Below are 24201 nucleotides of genomic sequence, written 5' to 3' on the forward strand. Positions count from 1 at the left end.
CACAGCTCATTCTTTATCTGAGTGGCTCTGCACCCCGTTCAGGAACTTAGCTTAGGCCACCAAGTGTAAGCACTGTAACCACGTCACGCGAATAAAAGTTAGGTTAAAAATGACGTCGTCTATTTGCGTATTGCGTCCTATTGCGGCGTGGTAGCATATCAAGATTCACGCGCACGCTCCTCGTCATATATAACGAACCCAGGAAAAAAAATCTCACCAGAAAAAAGCTCACCGGAGAAATGCTCACCCACATTGTTCTGTGGGTCCGCAGGAAAGCTCACCCAGTTTTTTGACAGACCCGGGAGAAAGCTCGTCTTGAGCTCAATGTTTCTGCAAGGTGGTTGTTATCATTCTAGAACAGTATATATATTGTATTACAACCAAGCCTACATGTGTCTCCTCCGCGCGTGCAGGCGCGTTGTACGCATTTCGAAAAGTATAAATGCGTTCAGGTGCAGCTCTCGTTCTGCTTTCATGATGACCGTTTTTGCTTTACTGTCGCCATATTTAATTCTGACGTTGACGGGATGGGAGAAAATGTTAACTTTCTTTATTTGTCGATCGGACGGATTCATGACATTACTTCTTCTTGCATAAATAGAACAAGTTGTCATAAACCTTCTTGTATGGGCCATTGGATTTCCGTGACTGCTCGGCTCTTATTAAGAGCTACAATAAAGAATATGAATATGAATATGTATATAAAAAAATGACGAAATATGGAAATGTTCACACAGCGTATGCAGTGCCGGTTACGACATGACAGAATTAGTCCAATATATAGGCATGCTACAGTGTTTCTTACGCTGTAATATAAATCGAAAAAAAAATTGGCGCCTGCACATAGGAAGCTCAAACGTTCATCGAATGTGCATTTAGGTGATGGCGTTCACTGTGTAAAATTTCAAGTCGTAGTGTTCTCTTCCTGTAAAAAGTAAACCCAGTAAACTTGCCGAAATCAACGGTGGACTGGTTCGCCGACGGCCGAGTTAGCCATTAATGTAGCTTGTGGCGACATCCCCCGGAGGCGCATGCAGAGAGTAGACGACGCACTCCGTTTTCTGCTAGATGCGCTGTCTGCTATAACGATACGAATATACGCGTCGAGATAGTCAGATGTCCATTAAGAATACGCAAAATAGACACCACCACGTACCAGCCGCGGCATGGAATTGCTCCGCGGATGTCATCTTTGGGCTTGTTGAAGAGAACGACGTTAGCGCGGCCAGGGGAGTAGAAGATGGGGACAGCGAGGGCGGGGACTAGCACTTGATTGACGACCTGTTCGAATAGAGGTGCGTTTCTTGTTGTTTTTGTTTTCTGTATGTGTCCAACCTGTTTTTTTTTTTCTTTCTTTTTTTTTGTGCGGGTGAGCAGTACGCACCGATCACCACAGACGTCAGCGCGACGCACGCCTCGGTAACGGACTATTTGCGCATTGCGGAGGAACACTAGCTGGCGCTAATGAGGGCGTGGGAGGAGCTTCTGGCGCATTATTAATTGTGCTTTTGGGGCTGTATTTACATTTTTTCGTTTTTCCGGGTTTTGTTTTTGGTACCGTCATTTAATTTCGTTAGTTTGTGCGCTTTTGCTGCCGAAGACAACACCTGCATTCGTCCAGTAATTAAAATTAAATTATTCTTTCAAATAATCAAATCACTTCATAGACGGTGGAGTATTATACAGCCACGAAGAAATTACTCTAAAAAGTGATTATTACTTATCCTAAGATTCCGCGTGATGTGTGCAAGTTTGAGGGCGATAACCTTCAAAGGGGGCCGAGCTGCTCTTAATTTGAAACAAATGGCGGTTTCACGGCGGGGGCATCCATCAACGTCGAGTGCACACGCGCACAGCAACAGAAAAGTGTGCAAACGACCGGAACCCAAGAGACTGACAAAGGCGCACCGGGTGAGGGCGAGCGTGCATGTCCCGCCCGCGATCAGAGACAACGAGTGGGAAAGTACGTCGCTGACCCAGCCCCGCCATCGGGCGCCCCATTTACCTAATCCTGACTCCGACTCCCGTTCTCGTATAAGAGCGGCAGCCCCGACCGCAACGCACTTTCTCCCAGCATGGCTGTTTCGTTGCGCATCGACTTCTTGGAGCAGCTCCGGCTGTGGCTCTACTCCAGGGCCGACCCGCGCACGCGGGACTGGTACCCCGTTGGGGACCCAGTGTTCATCACGGGCATAGTGTCCAGCTACCTTCTCTTCATCTACGTATTCGGACCGCAGCTGATGGCGTCGCGCAAGCCTTTGCCCATCAAGACCCTCATCAACGCCTACAACGTGTTTATGGTAGTGTCCAACGCCTTCTTCGCGTACCAGTTCTTCGCCAACTCTTACCTGTACGGCGGCTACCATCCGCTCTGCCAGGGCATGTCGTACTCGACGGACAAGCACTCGCTCAACATTATGTACTTCGGCTACTTCTACCTATTCGTGCGGATTGCCGACTTCCTGGACACCGTCTTCTTTGTGCTCCGCAAGAAGTATGACCACATCACGCGCCAGCACGTCTGGCATCACACTCTGGTCGTCGTCAACGGATGGCTCTTCCTGACCCTCGGTTGCGACGGGCAGACGCTGTTCGGCGTCACCATAAATTGCTTGATCCACATGATCATGTATACGTATTACTTCTTGGCGGCCTGCGGCCCCGAGTACAAGAAGTACATCTGGTGGAAAAAGTATCTGACCACGGCACAGATCGTGCAACACGTGCTCATCATCGGGCACGGGTTCATAACACTGTTCTACGACTGCGGCTACCCGAGGTATCTGTTTCTGGTGGCCATGCCACAAGGCATGTTAGGCCTGGCGCTCTTCATCAATTTCTACTTCTTCGAGTACAAGAAGAAGACCCTCGCCGAGGCACTCACAGATAACGCGAGCAGGCTCAAGAGGGACTAACTGCGCCGGTGCGGTGACTTAGCCACACTGCAAGGGGCGCGAGTGTTTGTAGTCTTTCCCAAGCGTCGTCATGCTCCGGAAGTTCTGCTATTAGAATCAACTGCTCGGAGCAGAGATGGACGCAAATGGCCGTGTCCCCTGAACAAGAGCTGCAGGGTTCAGAACGCTCCAACTCCCGATAAGTCGATGTTTCGGACAGCCGCGTACATCGTACAGTTATAGGCCTTTTTTTTAAATGAAATTTTACGAAAGAGTTTATTTCTTAACTACTCTTCATCTGTGCGCTGATAAATACGTGCGGAAAGCGTTGTCACTGTCTGGACAGTAGCCGGGCATGATCATTGCTCGGCAGCCATTTGCAAACATGGAGCGATTAAAGGTACCCCGAGGAGGTATCTGAGATAGCCTAAATATGGCGATAACTCACTCTACAGGCTCTAAGCATCCTAGAAATCTATAAATCATAACGATGCGCGGCCGATTTCCGTATTACAAAAGCAACCAAAGATCGAACACACCGAGCTCATCTCCGGTGATGGGAGGAACATTGTTCCGGCAGCCAGGACGACATATGACCAATGGAAACGAGACCTCTCGTTGAGATTGCAAACGCTGTCATTACCAAATGGGGCATGCTCCTCCCTCCGAGCGACGCCGTTCGGAAGGAGGAGTAGCAGACAGGATGAGGACGTGAGAAGGAGGGAGGAGGGACATAGCTTCCCCTCAGTACTCTTGCCTCCTCCTCCTCAAGAGCTGCGCTCTAAAAACAGCAACAAAAATTGGCGACAAACTGTAAATAACATTTTTATTGTTTTTACGGAAAGTTTTGCTTTAAAATATATTTATGACATGTGAGTGTGATCAGCATGACGACCTGTGAGTCTGGTGACCTGTGAGTCTGATAATTCGTGGTGACCTGTGTGTGTGATGGGGGACGTGTGAGTGTGATGGGGAATATGACGACCTGTGAGTCTGATGCCCTGTGAGTCTGATAATTCGTGGTGACCTGTGAGCGTGATGACCGTGATGATGACGGCGAGTGAGTTTTGGTTTTGTTTTGTACCTCGAGGGAGAATCCGGGTGATGATCCTGTTTCTAATAAATCGTGATCGTGAGCGGGCGTGAGCTCTCATTGAGGAGAAAGAGGTAATCATGAGTTTTTGTTAGGACAGCTTAAAATGCCTTCCTATGATCACCACTGCGTGGTGAACGTTGGAGACCTCAGGCTAGCGGTTTTTCTGGACTGGATAAATTTATCATCTACAGCTGAGATACCAGATGCCCATTGGGACTGACCAACTTACGATTGTATAAATGTGTACACAACAAAACTACTTTTTAGTCTCAGTAAGCCTGTTTGAAAATCTTGATGATGGAGCGATGATGGAAAAGCCTCATACATGCATATCGCATCATGGGACATCCTACCAGAAAAAAAGGCGGTACAAGCATAGTGGTAAATTTAGCGGGGGAACTGAACTGGTGTTTTTATCATGTGGTGGTTACCACATGATAAAATTAGTTCAATATATAGGTGGCCATAGTGTTTCTTACGCTGTAAAAAAAAAAAAAGAATTGGCGCCGGCACATAGAAAGTTCAAACGTACATCGAATGCTCATTTAGGGGATGACTTTCACTTTGTAAAAGTTCAAGGCGCAGCGTTCTCTTCCCGTAAAAAGTGAACCCAGCAAACTTGCCAAAATCAACGGTGGACTCGTTCGCAGACGGCCGATTAAGCGATTAATGTAGCTTGTGGTGACCTAACCCGGAGGCGCAGAGAGTAGACGACGCACTCTGCTGTCTGCTAGATGCGTTGTCTCCTATAACGACACGAACATATGCGTCGAGATATTCGGATGTACATTAAGAGTACGCAAAATATACACCACCACGTACCAGCCGCGGCATGATGGAATCGCTCCGCGGATGTCACCTGTGGGCTTGTTGAAGAGAACGACGTTGGCGCGGTCAGGGGAGTACAGGTGGAGACAGCGAGGGCGGGGACTAGCACTTGATTGACGACCTGTTGGAATAGAAGTGCGTTTTGTTTTCCTGTGTGTGTTTTGCCTGTTTTTTTTCCCTTGCGGGTGAACAGTACGCAGCGATCATTACAGACGTCAGCGCGACATGCGCCTCGGTTGCGAACTATTTCCGCGTTGCGGTTGAACACTAGGTGGCGCTAATGAGGGAGCGGGAGGATCTTCTGGACCATTATTATTTGCGGTTTTAAGGCTGCATTACTTTTTTTTTTCGTTTTTCTTGGTTTTAGTTCTGGTTCCGCCATTTAATTTCGTTAGTTCGTGCGCTTTTGCTGCCGAAGACAACACCTGTATTCGCCCAGCAATTGAAATTAAATTATTCTGTGAACTAATCTAATCACTTCATTGACGGTAGGGTAATAAAGCCATAAATAAATTACTCCAGAAAGTGATTATTACTTATTCTAAGATTCCGCGTAATGCGTGCAAGTTTGAGGGCGATAACCTTCAAAGGGGGCCGAACTGCTCCTTTGAGAGAAACGGCACTTTCACGGCGGGGGCACCCAACGCCGAGTGCAGTCGCGCGCAGCCACAGAAAAGTGTGCAAACGACCGGAACCCAAGAGACTTACAAAGGCGCACCGGGTGAGGGCAAGCGTGCATGTCCCGCCCGCGATCAGAGACGACGAGTGGGAAAGTACGTCGCTGACCCAGCCCCGTCATCGGGCGCCCCATTTACGTAATCCTGACCCCGATCCCCACGTCGTCGTATAAGAGCGGCAGCCCCAGCCGCGCCGCACTTTCTCCCAGCATGGCTGTTTCGTTGCGCATCGACTTCTTGGAGCAGCTCCGGCTGTGGCTCTACTCCAGGGCCGACCCGCGGACGCGGGACTGGTACCCCGTTGGGGACCCAGTGTTCATCACGGGCATAGTGTCCAGCTACTTTCTCTTCATCTACGTGTTCGGACCGCAGCTGATGGCGTCGCGCAAACCCCTGCCCATCAAGGCCCTCATCAACGTCTACAACGTGTTTATGGTAGTGTCCAACGCCTTCTTCGCGTACCAGTTCTTCGCCAACTCTTACCTGTACGGCGGCTACCATCCGCTCTGCCAGGGCATGTCGTACTCGACGGACAAGCACTCGCTCAACATTATGTACTACGGCTACTTCTACCTATTCGTGCGAATTGCCGACTTCCTGGACACCGTGTTCTTCGTGCTCCGCAAGAAGTACGACCACATCACGCGCCAGCACGTCTGGCATCACGCTCTGGTCGTCATCAACGGATGGCTCTTCCTGACCCTCGGTTGTGACGGGCAGACGCTGTTCGGCGTCACCATGAATTGCTCGATTCACGTGATCATGTACACGTATTACTTTCTCGCGGCCTGCGGCCCCGAGTACAAGAAGTACATCTGGTGGAAAAAGCATCTGACCACGGCGCAGATCGTGCAACACGTGCTCATCATCGGGCACGGGTTCATAACGCTGTTCTACGACTGCGGCTACCCGAGGTATCTGCTCCTGATGGCCATGCCACAGGGAATGTTAGGCCTGGCGCTCTTCATCAATTTCTACTTCTTCGAGTACAAGAAGAAGACCTTCGCCGAGGCACTCACAGATAACGTGTGCATGCTCAAGAGGGACTAACTGCGCCAGTGTGGTGCCTTTGCCACACAGCAAGGAGCGCGAGTGTTTGTAGTCTTTCCCAAGCGTCGTCATGCTCAGGAAGTTCTGCAATTAGAATCAACTGTTCGGAGCAGAGATGGACGCAAATGGGTGTCTTCTGAACAAGAGCTGCAGGGTTCAGAAGGCTCCAACTCCGGATAAGTCGATGTTTCTGACAGCAGCGTGCATTGTATAGTTATGGACTTTTTTTATTTGAATGAAAGTTTACGAAATAGCTTCTAAGTTTGTGTGCTGGTAGATACGTGCAAAAAGCGTTGTCGCTGTCTGGACAGTAACCGTGCATGATCATTGCTCGGCACCTATTAACAAACACAAAGCGATTAAAGGTACCTCGAGGAGGTCTCTGAGATCGCCTAAATATGGCGATAACTCACTCTGCTGGCTTCAATCATCCTAGAAATCCCTAAATCATGACGATACACGACCGATTTCCCTACTATAAAAGCAATCAAAGATCGCACCACACCGAGGTCATCTTCCGTGATAGGAGGAGCATGTTCCGAAATCAGGACCACTGGCGAAGGATCTTTCCGCCTCCGACCGGTGGAACCGCGGGGTGATATCTCGAATGCGCGCGGCTTGTTGCCCATACAGCCCGGACTACAATTCAATACAGCGAGCGCGCGCTCGAGAGCTGACGACCATACACATCCCTCTCGCGAAAAAAAAAAATGAAATGCGTCGTTTTTTAGACGATTATTGCAATATTATGTTCCCCCTCCGCGAACAATGAAATGTTTGACTACTATTATTTGCTATATCATCTACAAAAGCATGCCCATTTGGTAAAGACAGCGTTTGCAATCTCAACGAAATGTATCGTTTATTGGTCATATGTCGTCCTCGCTGCCGGAACAATGTTCCTCCCACCTCGGTGTGTTCGATCTTCGGTTGCTTTTGTAATAAGGAAATCTGCCGCGCACCGTTAGGATTTATAGCTTTCTAGGATGCTTAGAGCCCGCAGAGTGAGTTATCGCCATATTTAGGCGTACTCAGGAACCTCCTCATGGCACGTTTAAGTATTTTGCATGCAAAGGAGTGGTGAGAACATGGCAAACAACAACGTTCCTGGGTGTCCTTGTACATAATGTTACTTCTGTTTGCCGTTTCTTAAAAAAAAATTTTTTTTCACCTTATTATTGTGTTGGGGAATGCGGTTCCAAAGAAAACAGAAAACTCTTAGTTGATAGCAGTATATTGTACAGCTCAGGCAGTTGAGTAATTATACAGTTATCCGTGTTGTCGTTGCTGTTGTTTTTACTGTTAATTTCTATTGGGATTATGTACTGACAACAAGTTCAACAACTGACATCATTAGTCGACCAATCAAATATATTCGGATTGGGCAAGGAACAATTGATCCTAGCTTGAATGAGAGAAAGCCCCAAGGAATTACTATGACCCACACTGAAGAAGTCGTTTGTCGAAGAGGTGCGCAAACTTAATTTTTGTTGTGTTGTTATAAAAAATGAGTGAAAAAAAAAAATGGGTCTCAGTCGAAGTGGCGCTAGTGAAGAGAAAAATATATAGCTGCGGATGAACGCGCCTAAAGATGTGTCTTTGACCCGACATTGTTGAAATGCGCTTCGAGTGTATTGTTGAGTTTAAATAATAAATAAAACGTGCGCTGTGCCTAGCGCAGCATTTCACGTGAAAGCTCGCAGTGCCTCGACATTATGTCAAGTACTTTACGTTCCTTAACTTCCAAAAATGTAAACAAAATCTTGTGCAGCAAATTCATGATCCGATTAATCCCACTGTAGGTATCTTCCTTTTTTCCTGAGAAAATACCGTGGAAGGAAACGCTTTTAGCAGTACATACATCTTCAGTGGTCAAACGGCAGTGTCACTGTACTTATGGCGTACCCGCTATTTTTACAGACTCATTATCTAATCACTTCTGATAAAAATTATGCACTTGATATTTTCAGGTAACAATTTTTATAAACGAGTCAACTTCTACGCCACGCATAGCTGTGCTATGCTGGACGTGCCCGCCATGCATCAAAAAACACCGCAAACGAAGTCAAAGTCAAGGTTTGTCCTTCTTACATATGGCGCCATTAGTACACGAGATGTGAAAACGGGATTCAAACCTGTTAAGAGCATCCTCCTTGCTGATACAACAGAGTCCTGCCCAAAAAGTACATACCTTACAGCTTGAATCAGTATCTCATTTTGAAGTATTCTGTTAAAGAAGGTAGAAAGGGACTTCCCCTAAAGCAAAGAAGCGAACGGAGTCTTTATTTACACAGGCTCAAGGCTGATTGATTGAAGGATCAGGGCTGCCACACAAATGAGGAAGTAACATTGTTTCGCAGAAACATTTATACCAAGAACGAGCTGCCTCAGCCCACCTTCGTAATCGACTCAGCTACTACAGTTACGAGTCACGCATTAAGTTTACAAAAATAAAATCGTAGGTTCGCACGAAGTTGTGACCTTACAGCATTTTCGCTCGAGATAGCCTAAGCCTAATGAGGTCGACGAACCGCCCCTTAATTGGCATCGAGGCAACGCTCGTGACACGCAGCTCCTCTCAACAAACGGAACTGGAAAGAGTGCGCGAGCGTGCGCGCACCTTTAGTTTTTTGCCGCCAGTGTCCTACGTCCTCCCCTCCGCTTCTCAACAACAGCACCGCGCTCACAGAACAACGGGCGACCGCCTCTGCCAGTCCTCCTCGTCGCAAAGCACTGCCCTTCCTCGGCATCGCGCAGAAGTAGCTCGCTTATAAAAAGCCGCTTTCTCCCGTTGACCCAGATCTCCGATCCTCGCCCAATGAGTATTGCCGACCCTCCTCCCCCTCTTTTTCCTCGAGAAAGCGTCCTTCTCCAAGAAGTGGCGAAAAGGGCCTTCCCTCCCGCCTTGGTGTTTATTTAAAGGCAAGCATCCGAAAGCGAAAGGTTCCTTTCCAAGTTTGACCGGGCTCCGGCGAGGAACTAGAGAGCCGCGTCACACTGTGTTGTCATGGCGGCCGTCGAGAGGCTAGATGCCTTCGGCGACTTCAACCGACCCCTCTACTCGAAGTCCGATCCCCGGACCAGGGACTGGTTCCTAGTGGGGAACCCTGCGTTCATCGTCCTCCTCGTCAGTGGATACCTCTACATCGTGTACCGCGCCGGACCGCGGTTCATGGCCAACCGCAAGCCGTACGTGCTCAAAAATACGATACAGGTGTACAACCTACTGATGATTGCGCTCAACCTATTCTTTGGACACATCTTTCTGACCAACACGTTCCTGGGCGGCGGCTACAACATCTTCTGCCAAGGGATGACCTACTCGAGAGATGCGAACAGCCTCAACATACTGTGGTGGGGCTACTTTTACTTCTACGTGCGTGTCATCGACTTCATGGACACCATCTTCTTCGTGCTCCGAAAGAAAGACCAACAGATCACGGTGCAACATACCTCCCACCACGCGTTGGTTGTGGCCAACGGCTGGCTCTGGTTCACACTCGGTGGCGATGGGCAGTCTATGTTCGGTCTCATCATCAACATCTACATCCACACCGTCATGTACTTCTACTACTTCTTAGCGGCCTGCGGGCCGAAGTACAAGAAGTACCTCTGGTGGAAGAAGTATCTGACCCGGGCGCAGATTATCCAGCACTGTGTGATCATTGTGCACGGACTAATACCATTCTTCCACGACTGCGGATACCCTAGGTTCTTCATCTACCTGGCCCTTCCCCAAGGACTGCTCGGACTGGCGATGTTCATCAACTTCTACGTGTTTGCCTACAAGCGGAAGTCCTTCAGCGAGGCCATCCAACACGACGTCTGTATACTCAAGGAGGAGTGACTGCCCCAAACCGGTCAGATTCCTCGCACGTTTTGGGGCGTGCCCTCGGTTGCGCCTCGTCCGACGGACCCGTCCAAGTTACGAGGCAGGTTGGACGCCTCTGACAGCGCAGTGTCAAGGTCGGACGTACTACGATGCGCGCGTCTGCCCGCGCTCTTGCCCGCGTGAAGGATCATCCGTCGCACGTGGCTGAAGTGGCATAGGCGAAGCGAATGAGGAACGTGCTTCCAGGTCTGCCTTGCCCAACCGTTGCCTCGCTTCACTTACTTCCTCGCTTGGTAAGTGAAACGAGGCAGTAAGGTCTCAATAATGTAGCTTCGTTAATCCACAAAGCCGCTTTATGTGGAATTCTCTCGGCAGATTTTGAGCGATCCAAAAGCGCTTCATGCTTGCGCCTTTAGTGCTGTAGATGTGAGCGCGCGTGTGCACGCTCAAGAAAGTATACATACCAGCACAAAAAGCGCTCCAAAACCGAAACCGCTTCAAACAAACAAAGATAATTCCCTAGATAGTGTAGTTTAGTGGACGGCGCTTGGAGCGAACATTGACCAAGTCTCAAAGGGATATCGGAATGCACTGTTTGACTGTACAATTTCTCACCAGTTGCTTGGTTGTGCCTAGCATAAAAACGATCGCGCCCGGCTATGTATACAAAGCGAGGACATTCTTTCACTAAACAGGCTATGACTAAACATATAAAATTTTGAGGAAAAAAAACATCGTTCTGCAATGGTGAGTTCGCGATTAATAGAGACTTTTCGTAGTTGGTAGGTAACAGCTTTGTGCTGCTATGGTCACTGACAATATTAGAGCGACGGGGAGGTCCTTCACTTGCCCTGCCTCCAGGGTGAGCTTCTTGCTTTCGATCATGCTTCGGAGTTTCGTGAGTCTCGACTGTTACCCGAAGCACGACGGAACGCAACGAGCACGTGCTGGAGCCCGTGCTTCGGGAAGAGACGTCCCTGCAGTTCTCACCGTGTCGTGCTGCAAGCTGGAGCGCGGATGGTAATCTGGAGCGCGGGTATGCGATCTTGTGACTTGGTTGTAACCGGAACGATACATTTATTGCAGTGAACCATCACTCGCAGGATTAAACGTGTGCGGTTGTTGATGTATGAAAAGCGTGACTGTACAGGGATACTTGAGTATAGCACTTGTTTTGTTTGGTGAAAGAGGCCGGCTGTTCCTTATTTATAAAGACCTGCATACACAAAGCCGAATTTGGGTGCAAGTCGGAACGCTTAATGGGAAAATCAAGCGCGCATAAAATACCCTAAGCGTTCTTCCGCCCTACTTCTTGCCGCATTGAGTGTTGTTCACGAGCTTTGGTGGGCTGGCTATCCTATTTCGCTTGCCTTGTTCTCGACTTGTAAATCCTCCCGTGTACAGTGGAAATATATATCATGGGTGGTACATGCGACTCGTTCAGAGATCGTAAGGAGTGTAAGCATTGTAAAGAAGAAAATCACATTCGTGTGTGGTGTAGGAATTTTTTTAACTTGTTCATTGAGGTCATTATGGGTTGTCAACTAGTCACGATTGAGTACGGGAGCGATGCGCAAACCATCTTTAGTACTTTGAAGATATGTTCTTGCTAGTTGAGAACTAAACGATGTGTGGTTTTGATAATAAAGCGTATTTCATTGTCCGTTACAAGGTGTTTTGTTCCCGCCATTCAGCATCAACGCATTGCATGAACGGACACACAATAGTTTCACATTCTGAATTAAGACGAGCTCGGCCTTTTCATAGGTTATCTTTGAATATCTGCAAACACACACACACACACAAAAAAAAAAAAAAAAACTTCTTGCTTTCTAATTTGTTTGTGCTTGGCGTCATCTTATGCCAATCCGATGTGTGTTTTGTCTAGTTCGCCACTTAGCAACTTTTAGTTGATAGGCAATCTGATTTAGAAACGCTAATTTGGTCCTCTATAGCATATACCGACTTTAGAAGAAAGCTGCCGGAAACAGATTTACCCAAAAGGCTGCTGTGTCTACAAGTCATTTTATTATTTTTATTTCGAAAGTTAAGCTTATCTTACCTTTCAAATCCTCAGCTGGCTGACTGTGAAGTGCACTGATTTTGAGACAAGAAACTGCGTTAAGATTTTCACTGCGCTACAAATGCGATGGCTGAGGGAGCTGAATGGGACGTGCGAGAGCTTAAAGATTCAACTTGCTTCAGTCTGCAAAAACACAGATTGAAGTACTCAGAGTGCACATCACAGGAAAGTGAGAACAACGACAGCAACACTCACCGATAAGCTTTAAATCACACAAATGATCAACCTCTGAACTAAAATATAAACGTCAAGACGCAAAAACTTACAAAATAACGTAGGCAAAACTTTTTTCCATAACCACTGAGGGGTATACAATGAGCTGATTAACGTGCACAATGTTATAGGCTGATCGCTTTTTCCAAGAGCATTATATATTCGTTTTAACACGCGATCGAACATCCTAGTTCCATAAAGTATTCTGCAAGTTCCACATTCCGATATGACCTGCATGTTCCGAGCTGGAAGCCACCTTTGTGACGCTTTATTTGGGTTTGGTGGGCCAGTCGCGCGTCACCAGCCATTTATCCCCGCAAAATTTTAAACAAATCTCTTAACAAACTTAACAAAGTTTTTTTTTTTTTTTTTTTTAAGCAGCCGTATTTTTTTAGATTGATATAAAAAGAAACGTTTTCTTAACTGAATATTTTCAGAAAAGACCACGTAAACGTCGAAGTTCACGGCCATGCCTTTTAGATTACATCAGATGTCATAAATATAAAGCACCACGACAACAACAACAAACAAAAAACTGCTTGTAGTGCCGCTACAAAAAAGAAAAAAAAAAAAAAAAGAAAGAAAGAATGGGTTGGAGGTAATTTTGCTGCACCGTAAATCCACAGGGAAGACCAAGCTAACGTCAAATATTGGCGCTACACTTTTGAAGTTACATGAAGTTAAAGTAACAGTGTTGTTTAAAGTTACATAAAGTTAGAGTTACACTCTGTACATTATAACTTATAAGGCGTTATGAATGTAGGGTACCACGACCAATAAAAATGACTACTTGGAATGCTGCTACACGAACTGCTCAAAAGCTGTTTGTGTAGACAAACTAATAAGGCATACTCAACTCATATCCCGCTAACATCAGGCGCTCTAGCAGATGGAAAAGGGGATTTCTTAGTACGGTACGTTGCTGAGCTAGTTGGTTCATCTTGGTTAAACATACGAAGTAGCACAAAAAGAAAGAGAGGTTCTTGAAGAAAACAGGACAAGCGAGCGCTAACTTTCAATTATTTTTACTGAGGAAAAAGCGAAGCATGTATACGTGCGCAAAGGGACAACGCATACAGCTACAACTATCAAGTCGGCATTTGATCATGCAAAAAACTGAAATTTATTTCCATAAAACTGACATGTCACAAACACATGCCGTCCAACTTTTCTAAAAAAAGAGTTTCGAAAAGTTAATGAGCAACTGTCTGCTGAAGTCGCGGAATACAGCCACAAGTTTTGTAAAGCAACGGCAGATGCGCATTGCGTGTGTATAAATGCTTTGCTTTTTCCTAAGTAAAAATAATTGAACGTTAGTGCTTGTCCCGTTTACTCCCTGTCCCTCTTTCCTTTCTCTTTTAGCGCTATTTTATACGTCGAACTAAGATTTCTTACTAAGGTAACAAGCTGGGCCAGTTGGCAAACTTCCAACACGATGGGGAATAAACAGCTCAGTAAAGGCAGGCAAAGAGAGGACACTGCTGCGCTCGCAACTGAGCACAGCAGTCTCCGGTCCTGGTATACAGTGTCTTTTCTTCGTCTGCGTTTATACTTCGCCAACACACATCTCCGTTTAAAAAAACGGGTAAGGACAATACACCCACAGCAAACTTCCGACTCATTCTTCAGCATGCGCATGATTCTGTTCGGCGAGGTTCACCACACGGTGTCCGTGCAAGCGACCCAGAGTGGAACAGCCAAAGAGCAACGTCCGCAATCATCGACGGCCGTCGCCTTCAGTCATTGTGTCTGGAGGAGCGCGCTGTTGGAGGTCGTCGAGGCGGTCGAGGCAAGCCGAAGATACTAAACACACAAAAGTAACGAGCTGCTGGAGCGGCGCCAGCAGGGTCGCCGACGGTCACCGGGTCGGAAGAGATGCGGAGCCCGGCGGAATCGGACCGGAAGCATGGTCGCGCGCCGGCGACTAACTTCCGGTCCCGTAGCCGGTCGAAGACCTCTTCGGTGGCGGCGATTTCGGACGCCTTTGTTGCGCAAGGTCCCGCGCCTCCTGAGATCTCCTTTCTCTCCGTCTCCCCGCCCTCTTCCGTGGCTTTCTTCACGCGTTCCGCTAACCTGTTAGCCCCGTTGGCGACCGGGCCCTTTGAGAAAGCCAGCCCGCGCTCCTCTACCGCGCGGCCTGCATGGGCTCACTGTGAATGCGATACAGAGCGGTTCGGCAGTCCCGACGCCGATAACGGCCGCATGAAAGTTTGACGTAAGGGTTCAATGTCTCGCGAAATTGAAGCACCCGCGTCGATTTTCTCTTCTTTTTTTTTTCCCCCGCTTTGTTGGAGATTTGGTTGTCGCTACCGTAGATTCAGAATTTCTTTTAGACTTGTTAGTGAGCGCGTTGGTAATGATGTAACTTTAGAAGGAGTATAAAGAGTATAAAACTCTTTGTAAAGTTATTATATATGTATATATATATATATATATGCCCCTGAGCAGAAAGCAGACGAACTTGCGCTCCGTATAGTTTCTTGGGGCTAGTCCCAAGCATCTCATTATCGCTCCGCGTCCAATCAGATTGAGGCGTTAGCCGATAAGAACGCGCTGAAGAACCAATGAGGAAAAAAGAAGCGGGATCATAATGATATGGTCCACGCCCTCAGTTCCTCGGCGCATAGCATAGCCATAGCACAGGAAGCAAAAAAAAAGGAAGTGAGTTTATTTGTGAAAATGATGTTGCAATCTGGAAATAAGTCGAGCTTTGAAAAGTTTTTTCGCCGATTAGAGCCGCTTCCTTTTTTTCTTTCGTAATCGAATTTTTTGTTTAGTTTTTGTAATAAACTGGATTAATACTTCACCACGATCTAAACAAATCCGCGTTTACTCGGCAAGGCACTTTTTTTTTTTTTCTTGACACACGGGACAAGGGGCGACGAGGGTTAACTTTACCGACGCGGTCTGCAGCTAATTCTTACTTCATTGGACTATGCGAGGGTGGTTGTTTTCGCTGATTCTACCGCGATTCTAAAATTATATTCGAGCTCCTATCTTGTAACGAAGATTTTAAATAAAATAAGAATGCGATAAAAGAAAAAAGAGAAGCTTCAGTGTCCTTATTTCGGGGAAAGGAGTTGGCGTTTGGCCTCAAATCGAGGTACCCTCCATTTATAACATACCTAGAACTGAGCGTCCATGAAAGTGAAGGCAACTGCTTCCGACAGTTTTCTGTGAGATATATCGGGGCTGTATATCGACTATTTCGTTTTCAACAAATATATACAATCGACCGCAATAACATCTGCGCCTTAAAAAAAAACAAAAAAAACATTATATATATATATATATATATATATATATATATATATATATATATATATATATATATATATATATATATATATATATATATATATATATATATATATCAAGAGTTGGCACGATCGTGGCAAGGTTTTAAAATCGCCGCAGATCATCAAGATAAAGTTTTCAAAGTTCCACCGTGCGATATTTTGGTCGGGAGTCAGAGTTTCCTTTGCCGAAACCGAGGAAATAAAATGCTTCTAAATCATTTCCTTTCTGTCCTGGAGGGCTGCTATTTTTGTACAATACACAGCGATAACATCTTTATCGATTTACGTTAATGTGACAACGTACGCGAGAAAACAAAAACAAAATCCGAAAGTGCATTATTGAAACTGTTCAATGGTGTAACGCTTCATAACGTATTTAATTGCAACAACAAACTTCACAGACGAATGTTTATATATTTATATTACGGCCACTCAGTAAGTTATGTGAATATACACCTGAACGTAAAATATAATTTTAAGTAAAACAATGACCACAGTGGCGCTCAACGGGCTCGTTGTTTGATTGTAAAAGGGTAAATTTAATTAAATTAATATTTTCCTCCTCCATTCACGCTATGACCACACACATAAATTGTATGTTCTTCATATCATTTATCATTCGTCAAAATATTCAAGCTCCTGAATACGACAATATCACGTACTGGGGACTGAACTCATTAATACATACAGTATAGTACTTCTATTGAGTCCGCAACTGGGAGTCAAAACATACTTTGACTTCGCTAATGGGGGACTAACCTCTCGTTCCGCATTTTACATCTTCCTTTTTTTCTGTCTCTCTCTTTTTTTTTTTTTAATAAACTGTAATAAGCCCTGAATCTGACCAGGTTGAGAAGCGTAGATCAAAGTGGCCCGGGAAAGTTTCTGAAGATGGTTACGTTCGAAGAAACACGTTCATTTTAGCCAGTCTGCAGTCATTAGACAGTATACATAAGCGGCGGCCCATTCATTTCATCTTTCATGCAAATGCATATTTTTATCCATTTTCTACCTAAGCACCGGTCATTTATATGGGGAATATTCACCGAAACTCGAAATTTTCTGGGAACATTAAAGCCGCGTTCCTACCGCACATCGCACAAAATACAGTCTGCGGACTTAAGGCGAGGGTGCAGGCCAGCCAGGTTAAGAACTGACATTTTTAAGCTCGGGACGGTGGGCAAACAGCGGGACAGGACAACAAGGCTCCCCAAACACAAGCTTATTTAGGGAGTCGTGCTGTCAGCTGTCCCTCCATTTCCCCACCCTGCATGGAAAACGCGTCTGGGGACACTATAGGGAGTTTTGGGGAACCGTTTGTGCACATCCGATACGGTATCGATGGGTCGTCCGGCATACGATCTGTGCATGTGAGAAGCTTCTGCGACAGCGCATGCGCAGTTCGTACCGGAGGGCGCATCGTACCGTATCAAATGTGCTAAAACGGTTCCCTAAAACTCCCTATCGTCTGAGGCGTGTTCCTTCCTTGTATCTGACGGTCCTGTAATGTGTGAAACATGCACATGACTGTAGCAAGCATGCTTCGAAGGTGCTTGAGACGTGTCTTCAGACAATACCGTCATCGTGTCCGCTGCGAACAGCGCGTGTCTTTTGTATGTTGCACGAGCAGTGGGGATGCGCCTTAGGGGTGTATAGTGGCGTAGCCTCCTCTACACTAACAAAGCCTGGCAGTTCGATGACGGGGTCATAGAGTGCCCGGTCGCAGGTTTCGAGCGCGAGGATCTGGTGGCACAGAGCATTTCTCGGGGAGTCTGGTATTCAGCGCACAGCTTTTGCAGCGGCGAGGTCCCGAAACATGGTTTTCAAACCCGACGAGAAAAGAAGCGGTAGCCCGAGGAACGCGAGGAGCAGGACATTCCATCGCTCGGGACAAGTGTGTTTCGGCGTCTTGCCGCAGCGGGGCGCCCGCTGCATGACTCTTGTAGAGTGCCTTCATACACACGCGCGCTTTTGCTTGAGTGGTGACATCTCAGCCATTTTTGCGCTCAATCGTTTGTTTATGCATTTTGAAGTGCGCGCAATCCGGTGTCACTCAGCTCGAGCGCGTAGCTTTGGCTGATGCATAGACGCCATCTTACCGCCCAAGTCACGCACCAAGTGCGCGAGAGCGTCACGCGCTGGTACATTCCGGACAACAATGGATGTCTTCACCCTGAGACAGACAGACATCTAGGCACCGTAGCCTCTTGTCTGCCGCTCTACCTTTTCACTTTCGGCGGCCGCGTCTTGTGGCACACGCAGAGCCCAACATCAGACGATAGAAGAAATAGAGGCCGATGTTCTAGGGGTGCGTGATATACTCACGCGCCTCGAGACAGAAGACAACACCAGGAACTCTAACCGGCCGGTTGTCTTTTGCTCTTTCTGCCACAGTATTAGCGGCGAGATGTTTCGGTGGCGCCCTCCCATGGTTCCCTCTTGTGACGTCATTACCTTGCGAACAACAAGTTTGATGGTGTTTGTAATGAGCATGGTGGAAGCCTGAAATCATTGCGCTCTCAAAGCAACACTGCCGACACCGTCGAAATTAAAGTTCTTTCATTTCTCTTATTTCCGTCGATGGTATACCCTCTCCGACGTCATAGTCAGCTTTTGGGCCAATCATGGAAGGCCGACCACAGCGACGCTTTTGGTCGCGCACGTCGCCGGTGGCAGAGTGGGCTAGAGCACACCAGCTCGGAGCTCGTGGAGCGAAACCTCGCGCTGCAGAACCCAGGGATCCTGGGTTATATCCCCGCCCCTGCCCGTTTCGATCTGGTGAGCGTCGTACCGGCGTGCAGTCGTGTATCACTACTGCGTGGTGCACGTTAAAGAGCCCAGGCTGGCGGTTGTACTGCACTGGCTAAATTGCTCATCTACACCGAATGACTCGTCGCAACTTTGAAATGGCTGACCAACAACATGCTGTCTAAATCTCCACACAACCCCAATTATTATAGAAACCCGCGTGCTCGTGGCTTCCGGGGAGTGTCTTCTGACAGTCAAGTGCGGTAACTATAACAGATCTCGTGGAGCGACCAAGGACGAGCGTGTAACGTGCAAACAGCGGAAACCGTGGAAACTGCTTCGGTTACCTTGACGCTCTTTTTTCACACCCCGGGCGGCTTCGCGTCTTTGTTATGTTTCCACGCTAACTCCGTCTTCGTGGAAGAAAAACAACCAACAATGGTCACGCGCCTATACCTTCCGCTTGCATAGGGGATTCTTTCTGCGCTTTCAATGCCGGAACGTTTCTCGTCACCCTGGTTTACACCGTCCCCTGGTTGTTGTTGACGTTGTTTCACGTCGCAGGCCTTCCCGTGCGTGACACGCGTGTAATTCACGCGTGAAAAAAGAGCGGTAAACTGCCGTTCCACATGTTTTCTATACCGTTGCTTGCTATGCACCGTTTCACTTTAAGCTCGACTGCCGCCGTCACCACGATTCGATGGAGCGAATCAAGCAGCACCAAAAAAGCATAGTCACTGTGCTAATCATCTCTGTACGTTTTGCTCTAGGCGCTTTCAGGCTGCTGTGCATAGGCGCCGCCATAACCGACCTTCAGTTTTTGTTTCCTTGCATTCCGTTCGCTTCACTTGATCATTGCCAAAGGACAGGTTATGTCCTTTTGGGCACTGCTTGGGCTTCAGGGACAATGAGTGTACAAGGCCCCGGGGACATCTCCTTGCGTTAAATTCTGGCAACGTCCGCCGAGTGGTGTAGTCGTTGACAGGTTCAGAGTTCAGAATAAGCTCCCTCTCACCTCTCCCCACTTCTACAGAGCGAACGCTGGAGAGGAGGTCGCCTCCTCTCCAGCGTTCGCTCTGCTAAAGTGAGGTGGGAGGAGCTTACCTTGAACTCTTAGCTTGCCATCGACTGTAATTATTCCGGTTCGTGGTGCTCCCTGATGCTACTAATAATATCACCCGAGCACATCTACTGAATCTTAGATTTCGTTTCCGCGGTCGTATTATGAGGGTTGCAACAAGCTGTACCTAGTTCACTACTAAGCTATATACGTTCACTACTGGGAGCTATACCTGCCTGCTGCAACAATCAGCTGTTGGACGCATGATATTCGGCCGGCTTCTCGTGTGCACGAACGACGAGAGCAAAGTGATGAAAGATCGTTGGTTAAATCGTTCAGCAGGAGCGTGACTTGCACTTAGCTCGAGCCCCTAAAACCCCTAAAAAAAATTGGCGAAAAAGAGTGAAGACAGGGTCGTATTTTTTTACAACTGCTTTAGTTTCTTGCTTGTATGCACAGAAATATTAGTATATGCTCTGCTTATTGGAGAGTTTTAGTAGATCGTTTTGATAGCTCCAAAAATTATACACCATACTCCGTCGGTGCTTTTGCACATGCATCACATCGTTACCGGAAATCGTTATTGGAGGTATCGGAACAATCTGCTAAAACTTCCTGCTATCTGCCCCCAAAATAACTTACGGTCGATCATAAAACCCGGCTTCAATGCCCAATTTCGCAGAAGTGATCGTGACCTGCGTACACGCTTCTGGTGTTGACGGTGTTTAATATTATTCAACAGACCTTTGCGGGAAATCCTAGAAGATTTCGCGTTGAAGGGAATCCACCTCTTTGGAAATCATGGCTCCAGGGTTTCTGGTATTCGCAACTTTCAGCGATGGTGGTACCGCGTTGTGAGAATCGCGCACCCTAGCTCCTGGATGATTGGCGTCATAATAAATGGGCTTTTCTACACCTTCCTGGCGGGAAAAAGTAACGTAAGGCTCTAATACTGCTCGTATATATAGTAAAACTAGAATTAGTTACGCGTAGCCGACCCAGCCTCGAACCGCGCTGTTCTACGACGATCATCCAGATTAGAGCCCTAATCCAGATGACAGCCATTTTGATAGACACCACTGCGCTCCCTATAGGTCGTGAAAGTTGGGAATGAAAACACATTTTCGCGTTTCATGGATTCATGAGCGACCATGGCATGCTTTCAAGCGAGATCTCGTGAGAGCGCTCGTGGTGTGCACGCGCGTTCTCTGCGCAAAAAAAAATCTCAAACCGGTGATTTCCTGAAAAGGTGGATTGGGGGGCTGTTCCGATGTCAGAAGAAACCTCAAATCGAATTCGTTGTATCCAAGTTTAAACGGCGAGAAGCGAGTCCATCTTAAAATGTCGGATTCCGTGTTGGCGGCAGATCGTCAATTTTATCAGTGCAGCACAACTGCTATATAATCTGGGGCCGACATGTAGACGTCGGTGAAATGAAGTAACTGAAAACCGTTCCGTGTTACTCGCTCAGAAAAAAAGTAACCAGGTACGTTTTTCGTTAAAGAGACGCGTTGCAGCTTGAAAGTAACGCATTGCTCCCTCGTTACTCCAAATGTGTCATTTCTACGAAGCAGTAGCCGCTTCCAAAATTGGTATTCGTTAATGATTCCTCGCTTTTTAAAGCGTTCATTCTGCGATCACGGTGACTCGACTGACATATCTTCTGTACGTCTTTGTAAGGCACATCTAGCGTTTTCCCCTCGCGCAAATCACAGGCGAGAGCTGGGGTAACAACGAGGTCGGGTACTTCTGTTGTACAGGTTCCCCTTCAGAAGTTACGAAACATCGGTACTCGTTACTTCGTCAAAAAGGTAAAGAGAATACGTTACCCGTTCGGGTTTTTACTTTGTTACCAAAAGAAGTAACTAGGCACAAGTAATGCGTTACTCGTAATGCGTTATGTACAAGTCCGACCAGGAGTCCCTAACGCGTGTACCACGCAGTAGAGATACACAACCGCGCGGTGGTAAGATGCTCATCTGGATCGAAATACATACAAGGGTGGGGTCGAACCCAGGAACGAGCCCTAGGGTCTGCAGTTTGAGTTGTAGGTCCCCATCTTCCGAGGTGCGGTGAGCTAAAGCAAAGAGGGAATATCAAAACATACTGAACGATCAGAACGCGATTACTGAATCCCCGTGCAGTGATCCCTGGATCAGTCGTAAATCTTCCGCTCACTAAACTTAAAAACAACAGGAATCCGAAAAAAATAAAAAAAAGAAACTGAGAAGGAAAAGGGTAGCGAATCATTTGTAGTGCAATAATTTGGCAGTTATTTGATAATAACTACTGACAGCATACCAACATTCGACCGAAAGGTCCGGCAACTATTAGCACCGAGATATATCGCTGGTGCCCTCTTATGGCTTCCTTTCCCGACTTCACGACCAGGACTTGCCTCGCCGCGGTTGGCAGGATTTGCCTCGCTGTGAACCGGCGATTCGACATGCATACTAACGATAGAGGAAGCAATTGTTTTGGCCAATCACGAACTTCGACCACAACGATGCTCTTGGTCGCGCACGTCGCTAATAGCAACAAAAAAACAAAAAAAAAAACACAAAAAACACACACACGAATACAGGGCAGCGAATTGATAGTCGAGGCAAATTTGTATAAACCACAGGGGTGATTATCTATGAATGCGATAGCATTTGTCGTTGCATACCGCCTATGTGACACACGTTGCACACCGGCTATGTGCTCATGTACAGTCACGTGCATTGGTCACGTGACCAGGTTCTTAGAGGTCGACCTCTGAGACGACCTCTAGTGTGATCTCAAGGACGGCGTCGAAGACAACGCCCTAAAGGATGACGTTGACGACAACACCCTAAGGGAAGACGTCGAAGATGACGTCTAGGAAGACCTCTATGGCGACGTCAAGGTCGTTAGGTCCTTCGAAAAGGGTGCGAGTATGAAAGAGTGCATACCGCCGCTCCGCGTACGCGCGGCTCAATGGGGTGCAAGGACAGTGATCTGAAACGGGTTACAGCGCACACCTGCTGCACATTAGGAGGCCAGCATATACATAGCTGAAAATCTTGAGTAGTAGCTTAATAATGCTACCGCATTAAGGAACAGATATTTGACATGTTGCAATGCGAGGCACAAGAAAGAGTTTGTAGTCTACCGAGAAGGTGGGCAACAAACAACATGCCACGGCGCCATGTTGTTTTGTCGCGAAATGAGTGAGCGTGAGAAAAGGTGTACCGATGAAAACCACCCGCTGTGCTTTTTGTGTGCACGCTTGTCACGCGTGCACACACGAAGCACACTTGGCAGTGACGAGTGGGCACACGTTCTTCTCAGTTACAAGTGCGGACACACGATTTTAATGACAAATCTGCACACACACACACACACACAAACACGGCAGTAACACAGGGAGGCGGCTAAATCGAACAGCGCATAAGCTCCGCCCACTGGCCAGATTATTGATCAATAAAGGGTTTCAGAAAGGGCGGACCCGGTAGTGCTGATAGCGTCACATATAATAGGTGTGGCTACGGGCAGAAAAAAAAAAGAAGAAAACAACCACCATAAAGCGGACCGGATAGCCCCTAGCGTCGAAACTTCTAAAGATAACTTCTAGCTGATGACAAATCAAAAGGAAGAATGCCGTCGTTATAGGCCATTACAGCTGGCCGATACTTCTCATTTCCGCTTATAAAAAATAAGCGCTACATTATACTATGCGTGCCGTATCTATGTCTTTTATGTGTGCCCCCGAGGTCCCCATAAGCGACAGCGAACGGCAAAGAGAAGCGAAGTTTCCATTGCATCGTGGAAGTGGGTTAGACCAGCAGCTAAATCGTTTCTGGCATCTCGGCGCCTCTCGGGACTAAATTGAGGAAGAAAGAGCGCGGCCAGGTGCTTGACCAGATAATCCGGAATCGTGCGAAGACCACTAGCTAGCCTTCCGCGTGGTCCGACTTGATTCGCTGCCGGTGGTTCCGACCAGTGTGCCGGTGTCGCGTGGTTTATGGGCCGCGTTTGCTGTGCGAGCTACGAAGACGGGGCGAACGCGTCGATCGTCTGCGAGCATCTCCAAGAGTTTCGCAAGAGTTATGAGCACCACTGTCATGGTGTTCACAGTAGCTTCGTTCGATTTAACTGGACCTCCCGGTGCAGAAAGGGGTAGGGTATACACGAACTCATGTTTACAAACAAACCGGAGCCACCCTAGCGGACGCCACCGGCGCCGCGCATGCGTGATGGAGTGTGGGCAAGAAGCTCGCCGTCGCCCATAAACAATCCATTGAAATGTGATGTTGTAGGCGTCGGTGTAAGTTCCCCTGCCCCTTTTCGCGTTCGGATTGTTGATGCTACTCTTCCTGGCAAAGTCTGACTACTTGAGCGGCCTCAGCGAAATTGCCGAGGCTCGTTACACCGCAAAAGTTCGCGCGAATAATGTGACA

The 24201-nt window shown here is 47.4% G+C and overlaps 3 protein-coding genes across 3 annotated transcripts; all 3 read left to right on the top strand.

Annotated features, from left to right (window-relative positions):
• The first annotated feature begins 2075 nt into the window (after window positions 1-2075).
• Window positions 2076-2915, top strand: LOC120837313 (elongation of very long chain fatty acids protein AAEL008004-like). Its single transcript, XM_040206564.1, has one exon. The coding sequence runs from the start codon at window positions 2076-2078 to the stop codon at window positions 2913-2915; it is 840 nt and encodes a 279-aa protein (XP_040062498.1).
• A 2790-nt stretch (window positions 2916-5705) lies between these two features.
• LOC120837311 (elongation of very long chain fatty acids protein AAEL008004-like) lies at window positions 5706-6545 on the top strand. Its single transcript, XM_040206553.1, has one exon. The coding sequence runs from the start codon at window positions 5706-5708 to the stop codon at window positions 6543-6545; it is 840 nt and encodes a 279-aa protein (XP_040062487.1).
• A 3007-nt stretch (window positions 6546-9552) lies between these two features.
• Window positions 9553-10392, top strand: LOC120837312 (elongation of very long chain fatty acids protein AAEL008004-like). The gene has a single exon (XM_040206554.1). The coding sequence runs from the start codon at window positions 9553-9555 to the stop codon at window positions 10390-10392; it is 840 nt and encodes a 279-aa protein (XP_040062488.1).
• The last annotated feature ends 13809 nt before the right edge of the window (window positions 10393-24201 follow it).

This window comes from Ixodes scapularis, unplaced genomic scaffold (genome assembly GCF_016920785.2).
Source record: "Ixodes scapularis isolate PalLabHiFi unplaced genomic scaffold, ASM1692078v2 PGA_scaffold7__128_contigs__length_106722199, whole genome shotgun sequence".
NCBI lineage: Eukaryota > Metazoa > Arthropoda > Arachnida > Ixodida > Ixodidae > Ixodes > Ixodes scapularis.

Excerpts from the sequence above, each read along its gene's own strand:
- LOC120837313 (XM_040206564.1), top strand. The coding sequence starts at position 2,076 with ATGGCTGTTTCGTTGCGCATCGACTTCTTGGAGCAGCTCCGGCTGTGG.
- LOC120837311 (XM_040206553.1), top strand. The coding sequence starts at position 5,706 with ATGGCTGTTTCGTTGCGCATCGACTTCTTGGAGCAGCTCCGGCTGTGG.
- LOC120837312 (XM_040206554.1), top strand. The coding sequence starts at position 9,553 with ATGGCGGCCGTCGAGAGGCTAGATGCCTTCGGCGACTTCAACCGACCC.